Source organism: Strix uralensis, chromosome 4 (assembly GCF_047716275.1).
Source record: "Strix uralensis isolate ZFMK-TIS-50842 chromosome 4, bStrUra1, whole genome shotgun sequence".
Classification (NCBI taxonomy): Eukaryota; Metazoa; Chordata; class Aves; order Strigiformes; family Strigidae; genus Strix; species Strix uralensis.
In genome coordinates this window covers 17469891-17489169 of record NC_133975.1, presented here as the reverse complement: position 1 = coordinate 17489169, position 19279 = coordinate 17469891, and the positions used below count along the sequence as shown (strand labels likewise).

The 19279-nt window shown below is 40.2% G+C and overlaps 1 protein-coding gene across 12 annotated transcripts in view; it reads left to right on the top strand.

Moving 5' to 3' along the window:
- The window catches only part of LDB2 (LIM domain binding 2), a 378161-nt gene extending 370845 nt beyond the window's left edge, over positions 1–7316 (top strand). For 7 of the 12 annotated variants that reach the window (XM_074865849.1, XM_074865848.1, XM_074865846.1 and 4 more), the window contains one exon: positions 6030–7316. In XM_074865849.1, coding sequence (XP_074721950.1) covers positions 6030–6260 — 231 coding nt within the window. In that variant the 3' untranslated portion in view covers positions 6261–7316. Of the gene's footprint in view, positions 1–3170; positions 3314–5994 lie in introns of all 12 variants that reach the window. The other 5 variants (XM_074865853.1, XM_074865854.1, XM_074865852.1 and 2 more) reach the window with 3 other exon arrangements.
- The last annotated feature ends 11963 nt before the right edge of the window (positions 7317–19279 follow it).

The following is a 19279-nucleotide window of genomic DNA, read 5'->3' as shown; positions in this document are numbered from 1 at the left end:
TTCTGATCAGTTCTTCAGTCAGGGACAGGACTGACAATACAGAGCCAAGCCCAGAATGTGAAACGATGTGGTTGTATTTCCATGTGTGGGTCAGGTTGGCTTTGCACCCTGAAGTTTGGTTGCTGAAGCCTAATCAATCAGGATCATTTGTGCCCTTTGTGTTGCCTTAAATTTATTAGCACTTTGACTGTGCTGACACATTCTGATACATCTTTAATAACACTGTCTTCAAAAGCATCTTAAGGGCCTCTGCCAGTGGGTGGGTATGCATCTTCCCTCTCATCAGTAATTTGAAAAGGGTCAGCCTCAGTCTGTCCTCATATCTCTTAACTATTTTTTATACTTTCTCAACCCTGCTCAATAAAATACAAAGTTTTGCCCTTTTGACAGTCACTTTCATTCTATTACACTCATTTTCTGTTATAATGGTGGGGGAAACAGTGGTTTCTGTGATTCTGTTAGTTCTCATGCTACTGATTGCAGACCTTCAGCATCTCTTGTCAATATGACTCTTCCTGCCCAAGTCTCTTGTTTAATACCTTTTCTACATATTACATATTTCCTGCATTCTTAAAACAAATGTAGTTAGCCAGTGTGCTACGTGATTACACTGCAACTCATGCCTAGGTTGGCCATTTACCTGTCCAGTGATGTTTTTGACCTGAATCCTGTAGGTGCTGAGGCAACACACTGTAGTGTGCTAGAAGTAGATCCAAGCGCCACTAAAGTCACTCCAATAGCACAAATACAGAAACATTTTTCTCACCAGAAGTCTTCTCTCAGGCTCTCATTGGTGCAGGCTCAGTACTGCCAGTGCTTTCCACAAGCATGTTGGCTTTTTTCAGTGTGTAAAGTTGACAGAACAGGGACCCAGAAATGTAGTTCACTCAGCTGTCTTAGTCTCAGCAGGTGCCAGTCATCTGAACTCTTCTTAGATTTGTTCATGTTCTTCATCACATCTAATCTTTGGAAGAAATGTTAACCCATTGTGCAGAAACTGGAATTACTGATTTCTTCTTTCCTCTAAACAAAGAGCAAAGATGGGCAAGGCTCCTTCCACAAGGTTCAGAGAAAACCTGCCTTATTAATGTTTGCCTTCCTATGATTTCAAAGAAATTAGTTATCTAGTTTGGGTGTGTCATTGCCTTATCACTTACACAGTACTAATTTCCTGTATTTGTTTTCCCAAGTCTTTGCTCAGTTTTCAAGTCTCTTTACTGGCTGAAATTTTATTCCTTTGCATTTTTCATATTCTTCTCTTTCAAATTAAACTTTCTTGCAAGCCCAGGCCTTTGTACGTAGAGCAGTGACTGGTACACTGTGATCTGTGGATTACAGGTATATGCAAGATCATCAGAAGGGGTCCATACAGCCATTATCACTTAAATATCACTTCCTGTGAAGTTTAATAAAAATGGTGCACATTGATTCATTTTCATCTATTTGAATTTGGAAATTTGACAACAATGCAAAACTCTCATAAACTCTAAGAACCATCGCTCTAGGCTGCTCCCAGTCATAACCATAGAAATTAATAGGTGGATTTTGCTTTCGTTTACTAATGAAGATCCTGTTGAGTGTAATACTGTAACCATGAACCCAGTGAAATATGATTTGTATTGAAAAGAATAAAGCATCACTACATGCCACTAAGTAAATCAAGTGTCCTTTGTTACATCCAGAGTCTTAATTAGAGCCTCCTTGCATTCTTTAAGCGAGTTACATACCTCAATAATCTCTCTTTCTCTTTGTAGTTCTCTGTAAGCTCCTCAAAAGCCAAATCCATAAATAAACCTGCTAATGGGGAAGGGAGAAATACAATCTCTTACATGTTTCGGAAACAGGGTGTAGGTTTAGGTGGTTTGTAATGAATGTTGTAGTACCAGAGCTACAGTTCCAGGGGCAGAAGATTAGTGTCAGAAATTATCCTGTGTCTCAGAATTGTGCAATTTGGAATCTAAGATTTAGCCATAAAGAGATGAGAGTGAACAAATGGCTTCCAGTTGTTGTGCTTTAGGAGAAATGCTCCAAGAACATCAAGTTAACAGAGGGGACTATGATGAGATGTGAAAGATAACCATTTTCCTCTAGAAAGTGTTTACTCCAAAACCTAATTAAAATGTCAGTTCTGTTTCTATAGATCATTTCAACACCAGTGTCAGTCTGATGTTTTTGTCTTAGAAGCAGTGACCATTATGGGTGTGGGCAGCAATGGGGCTCTCAGTCATTAATAATTTTTGTGGCAAGGAACTAAGTCAATTATTAAAATAATCACCACTAACACAATTCCGTAAGAAGGAAGGAAGGCAGGAGGAGGTACCCTTCTTCTTTTGACTGAGCACTTAGAGGTATGCTTGCTGCTAAAACTAGTGCAACTTTCAATCCTTGGAGTATGAGACTTGCTTGAACAATATACTTGATAGTTTCAGACATTTTTAATTATCTCAGGCTCATGAAGCACTGTTTGTCTACTTCTGGGGACTGTGACACCTGAGCTACGAACTAATCACTGTAACACACTGAGCGGAGCTAGGTATTTACAGCAGCAAAGATGACAGGCATAGGGTTGGGAAATTTTACATGGCCCACAAGACATTTTTACCTCCAGACTCCAGTAAGACATTGTTTAGCCATAGGATGACCTTTAAAATCCCAAGTTAAAAAGTTTAGTTATGTAACTGGGCATAACAGAGCTAAACTTTGAGGCTAGATATGAAAAAGATGAAGCCTGAGAAATAACCGGTCTGTTAAATAGAAGTGCTTGCATTTGAGTTGTGTATGAAGTGATCTCTGTGTATAGTTTATGTGCATCAATTTGAGTTTGGATGGCAATTAGGGTTATTTTAGGATGAAAGGTATGATATACATGAAAGCTGCTTTTGTGGTTATATTATTAAATAATACATTTCTATCACATAATGCAAAACATCCACTGCTTTATTTACAGTGCTTCACTGCAACCATATTTTACTATCATGAGAAATTCCTTGACCAAAAAATGTTGTTTCTAATCACAGAATAAATTAATAAGATTGAGTGACTACAGTCTAAATCTTTTTTAAACTAATTTAGTCAAATATGTGCTACCATAACTAGGCCATAGCAGTGTGTGCTGCCATGCAAGAGACTAGGGTTTAATTCTTGGATTCTGCTTCTCACTCCATGAGCAGGAGCTAGGAGCACTCCAGAGCTGCAGCCTCAACCCTGGGAGGGATGGAGCCTTGTGTCATTCAACAGCAGTGACCCCCACTGGCCAATTTAAGGAGAAGCATTGAGGGGCTCTAAAAGGAGTCACTTCCAGTCCTCCTCAGAGGTTGGTGGTCATTGCACGGGAACTAGTGAGTGGAGGTTCAATGGGGTGCACTTGGTGGGGTCTTCAGCTTTCAGTCTGAGGAGCAGAATCCTCTCCGGGGAGGAACCAGCATGTGTGCTTCCTGAGACACTATTTTTGCCTGACATAACTATAAGTGGCAGGATTGTCAAGAATATATATTTATTTTTTTTTAAATGTCCTGTAACTAATGCTGTGATATCTATCTTTTAAATAGCATGAGGGAAAACTCCACTAACCTCAATATAATTGTAGTTTAATTCCCAGAGAGGGAAAGAGAGAGATACTCAATAGCATGGAGCAAAATATAAGTGCAAACTGTCCTCTCAGTGGGTGTCATTATATTAAAGGAATAATATTTGCAAAGAATCTGAGAAATTAGAGATGGAAATACTTACAAGGTCATTGAGCATCTCCCCGCTGATGCACGAATGTTTTCTACCACAGATTGAGATTTTTCCCAGCCCAGTGTTAGGTGACCTGAGCAGCAAAGCTAGCACTGTTCCAGTGGGGTCATTAATCCTCAGTCTGCAGTTCTCAGTAACAGGAATATTGTCTTAGCAGTGGGGGTTACATTTTCGTTTACTTAATGTCATCTTAGTACCCTAGTTTACATCTCATCAGATTGGCCTAAAGCGGTCCTCTTCCTTTCAGCACTTGCAGCTATTAAGCATATTTACCCCTCCCAATCATTTGGTGGATGTAATACATATTTAATTCTTTTACATGGCCTCCCCAGCCAGCTGTTCTAGCCCCATAGTTATTTTTGATGCACTTCTCTAAGTCTCATCCAAGTTGCTGACCTCTTGCTGGTATGGCAACAGGGAGAACTTCAGGTCCATGCTCAAGAGCGTTGAAGTAAGAGGAACTGTTGCCACCTAGATCTGTAATTCTGTATTTCAGCCACTGTGGTTCTTTTTGCCTGCCGTATCACATTGCACGCTCAAACCCAACTTGCTGTCCTCTGCCAGGTCTCTCTTGTCATTAATGCTCTCGCAATACAATGGGGTCAGCTCTGGTTCAGCAGTGCACAGTATACATTGTCTGTTGTTTAGAAGAATTGAATAAATTAGAATAAACTTTTGGTTATAAACACCTTTGTCTTTTAAACTTCTATGTCGCAAAGCTGTGTGTGAGTTTTATTTAACCAAATATTTTATGGATATATGGAATAACAAAATATAGACAATGTAAAGTAGAAATCATGTAACAGTTTCCATCTACTCACAAATTTTTCACATAGCACAGGCTGAAAATGTGATATAAACATTCTTCTGTAGCATGTCAGCCTTTTCTGAGGGATATTGAGAAACAGTGTACTTACAGGCAATAATTTGTGTTGTTTCAAGGAATTGTGCGAAGGAAGTACATATCTGATTAAAAAGAAACCTTATTGAATGCAAACATTTGTCTTCTGCTTGCTTTTTACAAATGTTTTCACATTCAAAAGGAGGAACATATCCTTTAAAATATGAATCTGTTGTTCACTAGGATTCTTGGAAGGGCTTGTTAAATCAGCAGGTACAAAGCTAGACATCTGGAATTACTGCACTTTCACCAGACACTAGCTGATGCCCTGCCACCTGAGCTGCATGAAAAGATGCATCCCACATATTTCTTCAGCAGTTAGCACAGCAGCCTGATTCTCCATTGAACAGAGAGAGCAAGCAAGCTCTCTGGCTTTGCACCTTTGCTTTCCAATCTCAAGTTTGCACCTTTCTATCCCATGCTGGTTAGGTTTTTTGCAGCAAATGTGTGATGCACTGGAGTACAGTAGGCGGTTTACTTGTTTTCATGGAAGGACAATTTGTACTTAAAGCAGTGATTAGATGAATTCTTTCTTTCTTGCATGCTTCAGTTTTTGATGACTACTAGCTTCATCAGTGTAATTATAATTAGCACTCTTCATCTTCCTTTTACGGTACCAGCTGGACAGATTGGTCCTCTTACTGCACAGATTGGTGGCAGGGTTGCCTACATGGAGTTAGGTGACAGGCACCATGAAATAACAGATGGTAAATTCAGGGCTTGTTGGCAATCAGCAGGTTTTTGCTAATGACTTAATTAGCTATGCAAATTGTCAAATCAGTGTGAACATTGTTTTTATCGAAAACTTTACCTAAATTAATTACCATAATTAAGTAGCAGAATGTCAAGTATATTGGATGCGTAAAAGGGCTTGGCTGGCTATGGATAAGAGAGTTACCATCTTTATTAGAGTGCCGTGCTCCACATTTGAGAAGTCTGAGGATAAGAAATGCGGTTCTTTTAAACTACTTTCAAAATACGTGTATCGCCAAGTTCCAACTGAGATGCACGCTGGTGCCTTTCCAAATAAAATGGCTCAGGAAAGAATTATTGCATAAAGGCTAAATATTTCAAGCAGGAGTTTAAGGTAGTTCCATAGCCTGCTTATTTGCTTAAAATCATACACATTTTCCAGTCTACCTGCTTTTCAGTTCTGGGGTTTCTGAGATCCAGAGCCTGAGCATGCAGCTAGAGAGATGTGTTACAGTTTTTCATTGAAATTAGAAATAAAGTGTAAGCCTGTCTCCTTGTTCCTACTATGCAGGAACTTTTAACTCTGTTGTTCAAATATCACAAAGTTAAGAGATGCAAATTCTCTAACATAATTTTTTTAAGTTGATTTTTTCTCTCTCAAGGTTTCCATATAACAAATATTGGGTGCTGTTCACAGGATGTGATGGTGGTAGGAGAACCAACTCTGATGGGAGGCGAATTTGGGGATGAAGACGAAAGGCTTATCACTAGATTAGAGAATACACAGTATGATGCAGCAAATGGCATGGATGATGAAGAAGATTTCAACAATTCACCTGCACTGGGAAATAACAGCCCGTGGAACAGCAAACCTCCTGCTAACCAGGAGACTAAATCTGAAAACCCCACACCACAAGCTTCCCAATAGGTTATTCTGCAGCAGTACCCACTGCAATGTATGTCAGTGGGTTATTAATTACTGTTTCACATCATTCTTAAAAAAAAAAATTTAAAAACCCCACCTTTCAATGGATACAGTATCTATTTCTAAACTAAAGTTATCTGATTTTTTTTAATTAGGGAAAACTCTTGTATAAGCTTCCATATGCATTTCTTGGAAGCTTCACATACAACATGATACTGGCACTGACCTCAATTAAAATAATTGAAAATTAAATAGCATCTCATGGTAAATTTCTGACAATGCATTTTATTGGAAGGGGTTGTTTTTTTCCTCATCAAACAATGGCCATATTTTAACAAATCATCAGTGCTCAGGATCTCATTAACGTAACTATGTAAAACTTTTTACAATTGTAATATATTTTCTGCTTTTCAACTTGCACCTGAAATTTCTTGTTTCAGAAAAAAATCAGCTTTTAAGGAAAAGTAATTTAAAGTAACTTTTGTTCTTTCTTTAACTTTTCTTTCATCAGTTAATCATTTAAAGGATCCAGCATTTTTAATTTACGTTTAGCTGATGCCAGTAGATACTCTTTCCATCATTTAATAAAAATGCTGAAACAAGAAATGTCTTTTTTTCATCAAAGACATGAGAAATATTTTTATGTGGAAAAAGACACCCAGTCCTATGAGAGTTTATGCTTTGTAAAATTGCTGTCGATCCAGATATTTTAAAGCCATGTAATCCATTAACTTTGTGGGCAGCTTAATAAATCTAAAACTTTTGTGTTTTTATTATTGTATCTGAGTTGGCTTTGTTGTTATTTCTTTTCATAGTATATTTCTTGTATAATATTTTTGTAAAGCCCTCAAACTATGTTTTGTTTTACTTTTTTTTTTTTGATTCCGGTGTATTTATGTGAAACTTTATAAAAGAAACTAATTTTTTCTTTTACATATTAATATGTTCAACTCATCATGTAAAGACACAGTGAGTCAGTGTGTTATATAATACAACTGTATTTTATGTATGCTTTGCCAATAAGTGTGCCAATAAACTGTGTTAACAAATGTGCTCTTATATAGTGCATTTACAGTTCCTTGCATGCAAAAGACACATGCCCATGTGCAGGATCATGCACCAGGAATTTCTGGAATTAGGGTTTCACTGAATTATGATCTTTTTCCAGCAAAAAGGGAAGTCTGTAGTTTAGGTGTGAATTGCATACAGCTCAATTTGGTTAGATGCTCTTTCTTTAACATTAATGATGTGTAACAGCATGGGTCAGTAACAGTGACGAAAGCCAAGCACGAGGAAGCACAGGGCACCCAGCAAGTGCACCTCCATCCTGAACTTTGCATCCCTTGCTTTCCAGGACTGGGGCTTATCAGAGCAGGGATTTCCACTCTGCTGAATTGTGTCTGATAGTTTTACCGTGAGTCCCTCAACTGTGGCTGAGAGGATTTTAAAAATTCTCCTTCTTTCTTCCCTTTGCTATCAAATCAATTGTTCATGGGAGCAAGCAAAACCTCTGGACTGGTGCAGCCGCTCTGAATGCAGCCTGGTGCGTAAAGCCCCTCGGCTGAGCTGGGAGGCACCGAGGCACACGCCTGCATCCTGAGACGGCTGAGAAGCCCTGCAAGGTGCACCCTGCGGGTGGCAAATACTTGCAGAGAGAATTACCAACACAGAGATACTGAATCTACATGATCCTGCCTTTTGTGCAGTGGAGTGATGTTTTGTTCTTGACTGAAACTACTTTTATTACTGACATTATAAAAGCATCTGAAGAACTCCTTTTTTTTTTCTAAGTGTACCCAGAAGCCACTCTAGGGAAATGTGTCTCCCAAGCATATGTATGAATTTTTTAAGCATGTTTTTGCTGGATGTGATTCCACCAAATAGTTTTGAAACCACCATCGCAGAAGAAATAAAAGGGCAAAGCACCCTGTGTTGCCACTTGGTTCTTCAGTGGGAGGCAGCTCCCTCCCTGCCGAAGAATGAACCTCAGCCTCTGATGTGGGCACCTTTCTCCTGCAAGCAAACTCCTCACTCCTCATTTGATGAATTTTGGCACCTAAGGTAGAGCTCGCAGGAAGATAGCCTAAAAGACACTCCAGGTTTCTGTAGGGTCTAGAGCACAAAGGATATCAACTGCAGGGTAGAATTTAAAACTAGCTAAATAATAAATGTGGACTGAGTGTATCTGCATAGATAGCAATGCTGCTCCTTCATAACACTTCCAGGATATAGGAAACAGTAGGTCTATCATTCAGTGGCTGTATCAGCCCTGATTTTTCCATGTCAATAATTAAATTCACACTGTATTCCATTAAGGAATCACTGGCTCCTATATATCTGCTATAACATTACAATTACACACTGTAATTCTAATGTTCAAAAACACTAATCATTCATATTACATTTCTATGAGCACACTCTAAAAGGCGTTCCTTATTATTAATCTTTCAAGACTGGCACTACTATTTCAATTTTTAAAAGATTTATGATGTCATATTACCCCTGTTGTTTCAGTAAATAAACATAGGAACACTTGAAAAATGGGTAACAGACTCCTTAGAGTGCTGTCCTTGAATTAATCTGGAAGGACGCTTTCTCCGTATCTCCTCAAAAACCCTGTCTACAAGCTATCAATCCATCCTATTGTGGTTAGGGTGAATAACAGACAAAGCTAGCTGATTTTATTTATTCACTTATTTATTCATGAAAGAAAATGTCCAAATGGGCCAGCTCAATGAAGTGGTTTGAGATGCACAGCAGCTGACCACACATTCTCATCATTGCTACTTCCCTCATCTCCATGTCCCAGGCTGCTGCACAGGCTTTTCTTACTGTGTTTCAAATGATGTGGTAAACTTGTCAAGACAGAACCTGTGATGCTGTGTCTTCCCATATGCTTGTGCCCTGCCCTTGGGAACACTCCCTACAGGTAGAGAACTAAGGGACGGCAATGACATTAACTACTGGATTTTATACCTTTCAGTTGTGGGTTGCAGTTAAATGACACTGCAGCTTTTGTGTGCTCTGTGACTGCCTGATGCAGAGATGTGGGAAAGGTGAGTAAAGATCACAGGTGAGCTGAAGTAACACGTTCATGAAAGCTGAGGTTGTTGCCTGAAGAATGAAAGCTTGAAACCAACAGTTCATTTTACTGTAATCTAATCTCACCACCTACAAGAACATTGTATCTCTCTTAGAATTTGGAAGGAAATAATGTTGTTGACACTTTCCTCTGGGGAGCCCTGCAATTATTTAAAGGAGGAAGGAAACTTATCTCATGATGCTGAAATACTTTCAAAGAGAAAGCTCTTGTTTGTTTTAGCTAAATGGAGGGAAATACTGGCCCTGAGAAGTGCCCTCACAAATCAGAGGGAGGAAATTCCATGAGTTTACTTGGAAAAGCAAAATCATATAATTAGTAAAGTGACTGAATAAGAACACTGATAACTAAGTTGGTTGCTCTTACAAAGGACTTGGAACATGCAAGAACCATAAGCACTAGTGGGTTTTGGTTGTTATTTGAATTGCTTTGGGGATTTCATTTTTTTTGGTCTTGGGTCAGCAAAGTCCACTTCTCAGAGAGCTTCCAACTCACATGAGTCACCAGCTGGTCTCACCAGGTGCCCCTCATGAGAACATTTCAGTTCTCAAAGCTCCTTCTTTCTCCCCTTTTGCAACAAGCAAAAATAAGCAATATTTGCAGCTTTGTAGCCTTTTCAGAAAGAAGGTGTCCTCAGGTTTCATCATCTATGCATTGGTGTGTATGAATGTAATAACACTGCAGGCTAATTCAATTTGAAAGGGACCTTGGGAGGTACAGCTAGTATTTGTATGCTTGCAGCATCACAGGGCTCTGTGAAAGTCATAAGCAACTAATTTTTAACCTTGGTCCTTGAGTAGGTACTACTCTCACACATTTGGGAAGTGTAACCAACTTGTGTCCTTGGGGAACAGAGCAAAAGTACTCATTACCAGAGAGCTGCCAAGAGAATCAGTCCTGAAGTGTGCAGAAAGAGATGGGGGTAGAGAGGAAAGAGCTACTGAATGGAAAGGCAAAATACTGAGCATTACTGTGTGTTCTCTAACACCGCGATGGAGAGATGTTCCTTACCCAGCCTTTGCGGTGAAACACCATTAAAAGAGCCTAAATGATAGAACAGCCATAAGAACAGACTAAATTTTGCAATTTCATGGCCTCCATGAAAATCCTATTTTAGCAAAGACAGGATGAAAGAGAAAACATGAATGATTGATATTGAAGGAAACCCAGTTTGTGCCTAATATATCCTGGAGAAACTGCTAATGGAAATTGAATAGTCCTGAAAATATTTCCTGAGACTGCAACTCTGATCAAGTAGCCCTATGGTGATATATTGCACGTCCAAATTAAAGCTGCCCTGGGGCACAAGTAACCCCAGCAGCTGGTTTTACTGTGTAGGACTGGATGATTTGTATGTTTTTTCTATCTTTGTGACAGCATATTTTTATACAAGGCTGAGGCCTGAATCTTCTACTATGTAAGAGAAGCTACTGAATATTTAACATCCCATAGAACTGATGTTACTCTAGCATATCATTATGCTTCTATTAGGAAGTCTAGTGGTACCACAGCATTGCAGAATGGCAGATGGTACCTTTAGATAAAGAGTCACTTATGGAAGTCTCTAAATTTATAGACCATGCTGCTGTGTTTCATGAGAAAATATGAATTTCCACTGAATGTTCACAGTATTAAAATCTGTTCTAATTTAGCATGTTAATTTGACAGCAACTAGTACCAGTTCTTTCAAAGGGAGAGGCTTTATTAGGAACAGTGATGGAACAATCTAACTGTAGGAGCATTTCTTCCATGACCCTATGAGTCACTTCTGAAATAAAAGAACTATATCCCTTATATCAAGAAATAATGTTAATGGTTCTATGGGCAGTCTTAATCCAGAAGCACATTTTAAAACACCATAATGCACTAAAGATGACATCAGAGAATAATACATTTGTGCATACAGAATCAAAAACTTTATAAAAAGCATCCAGCCACAACAGAGCACAAACACTCCAATTTCGCAAGAAACTCCTGGTTGTGCTTCCATCTATTTCACAGGGAGCAGGATGAGATTGATAGGCTTCGGTTTGGATAAGTTACTAAATGCATCCCTGATAGTACAGGTGCTGAATGCCATTACTGCACATTAGCAGAGGAACGTGCTTCAGCCCAACCCAGGTAAATGCCCACCCAGCGTGCCTCCGTTCATGTTGGACACCCAAATTTAGGATCCTGTAGGTCTGAGCTCATAGCTTCAGTCCAGAATTCTTCAGGTTGTTTTTCTCTTCTTTCTATGTGTGGTTGTGGGATTTCATCAGGGTATTTTTGTTGTTGTTGTTTGGGTTTTGTTGGTTTTTTAAAAAATGTATACAGTGCTCTATGACATAAATACTTCTTGGGTGTCCAGGATCTTGCCAGTTGGAAGGTGGCATGCAGAACAGTCATTAGAGAGTGTGTGTGTGAGCTGTATTTTATATTATGTTAAAAGGAATTCTGCCTGATCTCTGGAGATCCTCAAGTTGTGTATCGCCGCGGTTTAATTAATAGCTCTGTCTCAACAACTCTGAATTCATCTGAGATAGTATGTACAATTTTGTACTGAACAGCTATAATGCATAAGGCTAGCATCTCCTTTCTAAGTGCATTAGGAGATGTTTTAGCAAATGCTTGATATGAAGCAGGCATTTAACACTCCTTATCACATTCGACTGCAACTCTCATTTCAACACATAAAGTTTCATCCTCCCTGAGTGATCTCTTGGGGGGTCTGAGTACTGGAAAAGCTTTTAAGAATTGTGTTTGGTGCTTTCAGATGCTGGGTTGAGGGGTTTTTTTCCATTCAATTTTCTTTCATCTCTCTTTGATAGCTTATGAAAATTTCTTTGCCATTTTGCCCAAAGTTTTTAACTTTCCATCTTCTTCTGGCTATGTGTAAAACAAAACGCAGGACTCACTTGTACTCCACACAGACAAACGCATCAAAGCCAAGGTGGGTTGCTCCTGGGTTGCCAAGAGAGATCAAATTCAGCAGACAGAAGGTGTGAAATTTAGGAACTGTGATGGATACTGGGGCTTGTGTCTGTCTTTGACTGCAAACTCCATTTTGAAAGGGAATTTTCAGCTGTTTTCTTTGAAATCTCCCCTCCAAGTTAAACTCACATTCCAAAGGGCAACTGAGACAGGTATCTTTTCATACAGGTTTTTTAGCAGCTCTATGACTGTCTCTGTGCTTAAATTGCCAGCTCCTCTGATGTGAATCAGGTGTGAAGTGCTACAGAAGCTCAATTTATAGGAGCTGGGCTCAGAGCTAAGGTGTCCCTGGACAGTGATCAAGAACTTTTATTGTGGTTCCTGAGCTTTCTGGGGGCAATGCAATTTCATTTTTGCATATCGCAGCTATCTCCTCTGCTTGCTATTGTGTCAACAGGGATGGGGAGTTTCAAGTTGCCTTTGTTTAGCAAACTTCCAAGTTTTTCTGTTGTTTCAGCCTAAGGGCTCAGAAATATATAACTTAAATGAGCCTTCTTTCTCCCAGAAAATATAATATTTTTAAATATCCCCCACTTTTTTTTTTTTTTTTTAAGTCAGAACTCCCTTGAGAAGGGTCTAACAAATTTCACACAGTAGGATTTGGCTTTACTGTAGATGCCAGCTGCATTCCTGTGAGGGAGGAAAAAAATAATACTAATGGCCAGTTTATAATGAGTGACTGAACAGTGGCACTCCACAGGGAGGCAACATTTTTAAGCTCAAGACCATGTAATAGTGGGATGTGGGCTTTTAAAATGGAAACAGAGTTGTCAAGTCCTATGATTTTATTGCAAGACCTGCGGCATAACCAGTTCTCAAGTAGGGAGGGGAACTGTTGGGGAAGGAAGGAGTGGTCTGTATAGTAATTGCCTTCTAACAGTCTGACACTTCAGAAAGTGGCAATCTACAAGACAGGAGTTTCCAAGAAAAGCCCATGTACCGGGGAAGAAAATTGCAATCAGTAATGAAGGAAACCTTCCAGAGATGGGCCTCATGCAGGTACTGCCAGGTACCAGGGTGGGCACGTAGCTGCAAGGTCAAGACTCAAAAGAGAACTGGAAAAATGATTTTATTTTATTTTTTATTCATTTCATTAATTTATCTTATTTTTTAAATCATCTAGGATAGCACAGGTCAGTGTCAAAACTGTTCTGTTTTCTTAACTGCAACAATCTCCTTTAACTGATTAACAGATGGATTAATTTGAAATAACATTTGAGGTAAAATAAACAAAACACATGGACAGTCCTACCTTGAAACCAGTAGTCATTTTGTCCCATTAAAGGTCTGGCTGCAGTCACAGCTTTTCCAGGACTGTTATACCTGTCCACCTACACCTCACCCTGCACCTGAGTACATTGCAATCTCCTCCACGCCAGTGCCTCCCTGGTGGGAAGGTTTGTGGCCGTTTGACCTTCACTGCCAAACGCCTGGCTACATGACTGCAGACTACTGTAAAACATCTAGAATAGATGTACAGAAATATTGACCCTCAAAATCATGATTTTAAAAATTTTATTTTATTTTATTAAACCAGAACCTTTTTGTTTGGTTTGAATGCACTTTTTCTTTCGATTCCTTCCAGGTATTCAAATTTTAACTTCTACTTTGATACTTTGATCATTTTTCTTTCCAGATCTGATTTTCATGAAGCTACAAGCACTACAAATTTGGTTTTGATTTAAAACAAACAATTAAAAAATGCTGGAGTTAAAAGTCAAATATCAAATACAAGCACCTCTGATCTAGCCAGGGTGGGCTGATGAGGTTCCCTTCTCAAGGCTCCTGACTAAGCTACGACACTGCAGAGTGAATTACACAGATCACGTCCTGCCCAGCACTATACAGAAATATGCTTGTAAACGTTGCAGAGAGGTAGCTTGAAGGATGTACAAATTATATAGATCACCCAAAGCACCAGTTATTCCATCTTTCTCCTCTCCTCCCTTCCCCAATTCCCTTCAATATTTGAAAATTGACTAATCCAAGAGAGTTGCGATAAAAATTAAAAAAAAAAATCATAAAGAGTTGTCAACTCTGTCTTTCCAGCTACAACTGCACATCTCAGGATGCTTCTCTGGCAGCTGGTGCTTTAAATGTGACCAGAAGTGAACAAACCTGGCTGTAATGAGGCCGCCGTGTACCCAGGTGGCTTTATTGCCTTTTCTCAGTGTGCAGCGCGGCAAGCAGGACTGAGTTGTTCATCCTTTTTGTTGTTCCTAAAAAAACACCGTTTCCTAAAATTCCCACAAAAGGACTATGTGGAAGACCCCACTTCCCATACAAAGATAAAAGGCTTCAGAGCTCAGCTGGCCCTGTGGCTCGTCCGTGGAACCTCATGGGGAGCCCGCAGTCCCTGGTGTGGAGCCTGGTGTGCACAGCTCCTGCAGCATGGGGCTGCCCATCCCATTAGCTGCCCCTGTCCCATCCTTCTTCAGCTGCTGCCACCCCTCCGCCAGAGCATCCACAGTTCTGTGCTGAAGCCACTCAGCCTTTTACACGACCCAAGACACTTGTATGTCTTAACATCAGTGAGTCTTGAGTGGAGCTGTGCCAATTTGGATCCCTTTATTAGCAGTATTAAATTCCATTGTGCAGGTATTTCCACAGCTGTGAGTTATTCAACATAAACTCCTACTGAAGTAGAGAATAGGCTGCAAATAACCCACCAGGGAACAATTTCTTAAGTGCTAGTCATCCAGCAAATTCCTTTATTCTCAGTTTTTATAGCAGGATTATTCGATGTAGAGGATATGTCCAGGTTATAATGTATTTGATTATTTATAGCAGATATCTTGTGGCGTGAGCTCCATTTTAAAATGGACAATGATTATTGGAACTAGACAGATGTGATGTTAATTTCCAAAACTAACCTCATTTTCAGTGGAGCCTGTGCTGTTGCTTGCACTCTTGAGAATATCACTTTTCTGGTAATTTTTCAAACCCCCAGTTGTTTTCCTACTAAGCCTACTTCAGCCTGTGATTTCTGTTTCCCATATCTTTCCTTGATTATTCCTATTTCCTAGTGAAACATTTCCCTCCCTGTACCACCAAATGGATCCTCCTGTACAAAAAAAAAAAAAAAAAAAACCACCTCTTTTTCTGTTCCACTCTTCATCATCCCTTGAGATATGTTTTCACTTCCAGAGAAGCCCCAAGATCAGGTGTCAACTGATTTAAACCCCTCATAAAAACACCTCGTACCTCACTGAACGGAAACTCCCTCTTCTGCCCTGCCACCTACCTGCCTGAGCCACCAGCCTGACCTTTGCACTGGGAAAGGTATTTAGAGGAAATACACCCTTCTTCTGATGCTACTGCATTAGCCTACGGACAGGTAGACCCTTATACAATTCTTCTTGTTGCTGCCTCCAAATCAGGCTGTTAGCACAGCATAGTTCAGTCCCTTTTTGAAGCCATTGTTACTTTCTGCCTCCTCACCCCCTATTTGCTATTTTAAATACTTTGAGCCAACCCAGTAGCTTCGTCAAGGGCGCCTATGTCTTGTACCGAGCGGGTTGTTGAACAGCAGTTCCACATTCAGCTACTCTGCCACCTTCTTTCATAGAAGTGATCCCATTACCCGGCCTTTCTGCCTGCAGATTTCAGAGAAGCACGGCAGCACAAGGCTGGCTTCAGTCCCACCATGTAACAGGCTCAGCATGGACGGCAGGTGTGCTAGAGCAGTAGCCAGGCAGTGAAGTCTTAGCAGATGCTGTGCTTCTGTATCTGCAGCTCTGTCTGACCCTTTCCTCCATGTGATGGAGAGACCAGTTCTGGAATGTATATTCATGAGGTTATCCCACGCTGAGCTGAGCCATTAAAGTGCATTGCCTACAACTAAGGTCCTTTTTTATATTTTTTTTTTTTTTTTAAATTTCATGCATTCATGGAAGCACACTGGTGTGGTTTCAAAGTGCTGTGCATGGTTTTTATTTGTGTGACTTCCATTGATTTTTTATTCTTTTTTAATAGAAACTTTGTAGCAAAATCTTCCAAGTGCCGCCTAACAGTGCTAGAATTTCATTCCTATCATCCCTATCCTTTTTTTGCAGACTAGTCAGCCAGCAATATTCAAGGCTTTTCTTAATGCCTTCCATCTCCTCTGCACTGCTGGGAAGGGGCCAGCCATCAGCCAAACAGCAAGTAAATAGACTGTGCGTATTTAGTGTAGTGACGGGCACATATGTTTTTAGTGAAGAGTTTATTTGCCAGAAGAAAAGTAATTTGAGAATTCAGGTCAACTTTTGGTGAATCACTTTGAACTAATAAATATAAGAGGTGAGGACAGAAACATTTCAGAAGTGCAGAAAAAGTTCATATCAATTTTTCTGAAACAAATCAGCCGTTTAGTTGGGTTAGGCTACTCTTGTTGCCAAAAGTCAAAAAAAAAAAAAAAAAGAAAGGTAGGGAATAGGAAAAGGGGCAGGAGATTCTCTTGCCCCAAACCGAACATCTAAGCAGAGGCATTTAATAAATCCATTTCCTTTGTTGCCCATCACTCTTCCACCCCAGCCCTTGCCCCAGCTCTCTCACTCTCCTGTGCCAAAGCTCCTATTTCCAAACCCATCCATTACAATCTCCCACATCCCTTGGTCATTCTCATGAACATGCCCAGGTCCCAGCTAGAGTACCCCCAACCTCTACCATCCCACACCTCTTTCTAAAGCTCTGCATGAAACTCTCCTTGTCCAAACCCACCCAGAGCTCCTCAACTTCAACCACCTCTACAAAACCTCCCCAAACCCCCTTCTTGCTTCAGACATCCATGTCAGAACAGGTACTTGGCTCTTCCCTGTTGGCTGCTGCAGCTCACTATGCCCATCTTTACTTCCTGAAAGAGTTTCTTATTGCTCCGGCAGCGAGCGAAAGATCCCAGAGGGATGCTGCATTTAGCAATAGTACAGAATCCTGTCCTAACAGGACTCCAAGGGCAGGAATGGAGAATTATGATGGGGGAAAATCTGATGTACAGAACGTCTTTTTTCAGGCTGCATTCACAAGAGACTGAAATGTCATTTATATCTTGGCAAAAATGTTGCCCTTACTCACTTAAGATGTAAAAGAGCTGGATTCAGTCCTCAGCTTCCCATGTTACATGAGGGTTAACTGGAGGGAGGGTGATCTCATCTTCTGTTGAAGAGCAAAGACTATCTCAGTAGTACCTGGGCCAGAGGACAGGGAGTGGCTCCAGAGGATACTGTCACTCTCTCCAGAAACTTAGTCCGTGTCTTTCCTCCAAACCAGTCACAGGAATTTGAGCTTGTTTTTTTTACTGCACAGAAAATACTATCCTGTTGGCTATTCAAGTGCCACTGGGATCACACTTCCTTCCATCTACTTTCCCCTGTCAATCTCAAATTTGGTTTTTGTTAGAGTGAATAAAGAAGCAAGTCCCAGTGAACTGAGTGAGCATGATTCCTTCAAGCACACTAAGAACTTTGGGTTGAACAACTTTGGGTTAAAAGCCAACTCAAACACATATCGCTTAATTTAACTCCTTTTTCATTTAGTAAATTAGGGAGCACCACTACTGAGAGAGCTCCAACCATGTGTCCCTGCCATGGAAGGTCATTTTGGTGCCAGGGGGGCTGTCCTGGCCATGCAGAGAGGAGAGAGCCCAAGTTACCCTGTAATGAGGTGGCAGTTTCCCACTGAGGTAGGTATTTCTGCTGATTTTGGTGAAATGAAAATCTGTGAGGCTCAAAGATCCTAGTGTTAACCTGCTACCACCACACTAAACCCTTGTTCTGGTCCTTTCAAGTTCAGTGAGTTCAGCCCCTGGCAGCAACCACCAGTGCAGATATTTCAGCATAATGGTCCTTCTTCACAGGCACAGCAAATGGAGCTCTGAAGAGGTTTATAGATGAATGTATTGAATATCATTGCATACTTGAAGCTGATAGAGACAAATATTGGTGCAATGGGCCACAGCCTGACTTTACAGCATCAGTCAGAACACCTCTTCCCACAGGGGCATGGTCTATGTCTGCCCTGCCTCCCACCCAACTTTGTGCTTTCCAGGACAGCTACAAAGCTCCAGTCTTTGCCCATGCTGCCACGGGTACCCAACTTGAGCATACCCCGTTGTTCAAATCTCATCTCCAAGTCACAAAATGAACACACCTGTAGTCTAACTGCCGGTCATTTAGCAAACGACCTCATTTAGAAACTAACCCCCTCAGTCCAATTATCCCTCTTCTTCAGCCTCATGTCCTTATGTAGCAGCATTGCTCATTTATATGCTAATTTTACTAAGTCTACTTCAAAGGAGAGAATTGTTTGTTAAAAATCTTACACTCCAGCTTCAGTTCAGACCATCTCATTATTTACCTGCAAATTTAGGGAGATATGGGTAAAAGCTCTGTTCTTTTATGATCTATTGTCTAGGTGATCAAAGGAAACCATTCAATATGAAGATCAAAAAGAGTCTGGCTCCCAGCAGCCCAGCAGCTGGCTCTGCCAACTCCCAAAGTCCGCATCTGTGTTATAAGTAAAGACTGATTTTACTATTAAATAAATTTTGATTACAAATTGGAGGGAAAAAATACTTTTCATATCATAGTCCCTTTACTAAGGTGTTAATGAAACTAGGCTTCATATCGATATTATCTCAATTATTAGTCAAGGAACAATCACTATGTATATAATGTCTCTATTAATAATCCTCAGATAATGAAAAATATCCCACAGATATAACTAATACTGCTTGATAAATTGCTGGTGGCCCACAGCTAACCCAGATTTTCTTTTTTATATAGATATACTGCTCAAAGGATTTTTTAAAACAGGAACTCAGACACAGAAGTGTTTACTATTTAGAGAAGGCAAAAGCAGTGACTGTAGGTTGAAGTATCAAACTGGGACACCTCATGTCCCAGCCTGTTAGGGAATTATGTCAACAGAGTAACGCGATGTGAATAATGAACCCATGCTTTTCAGGGCTGAC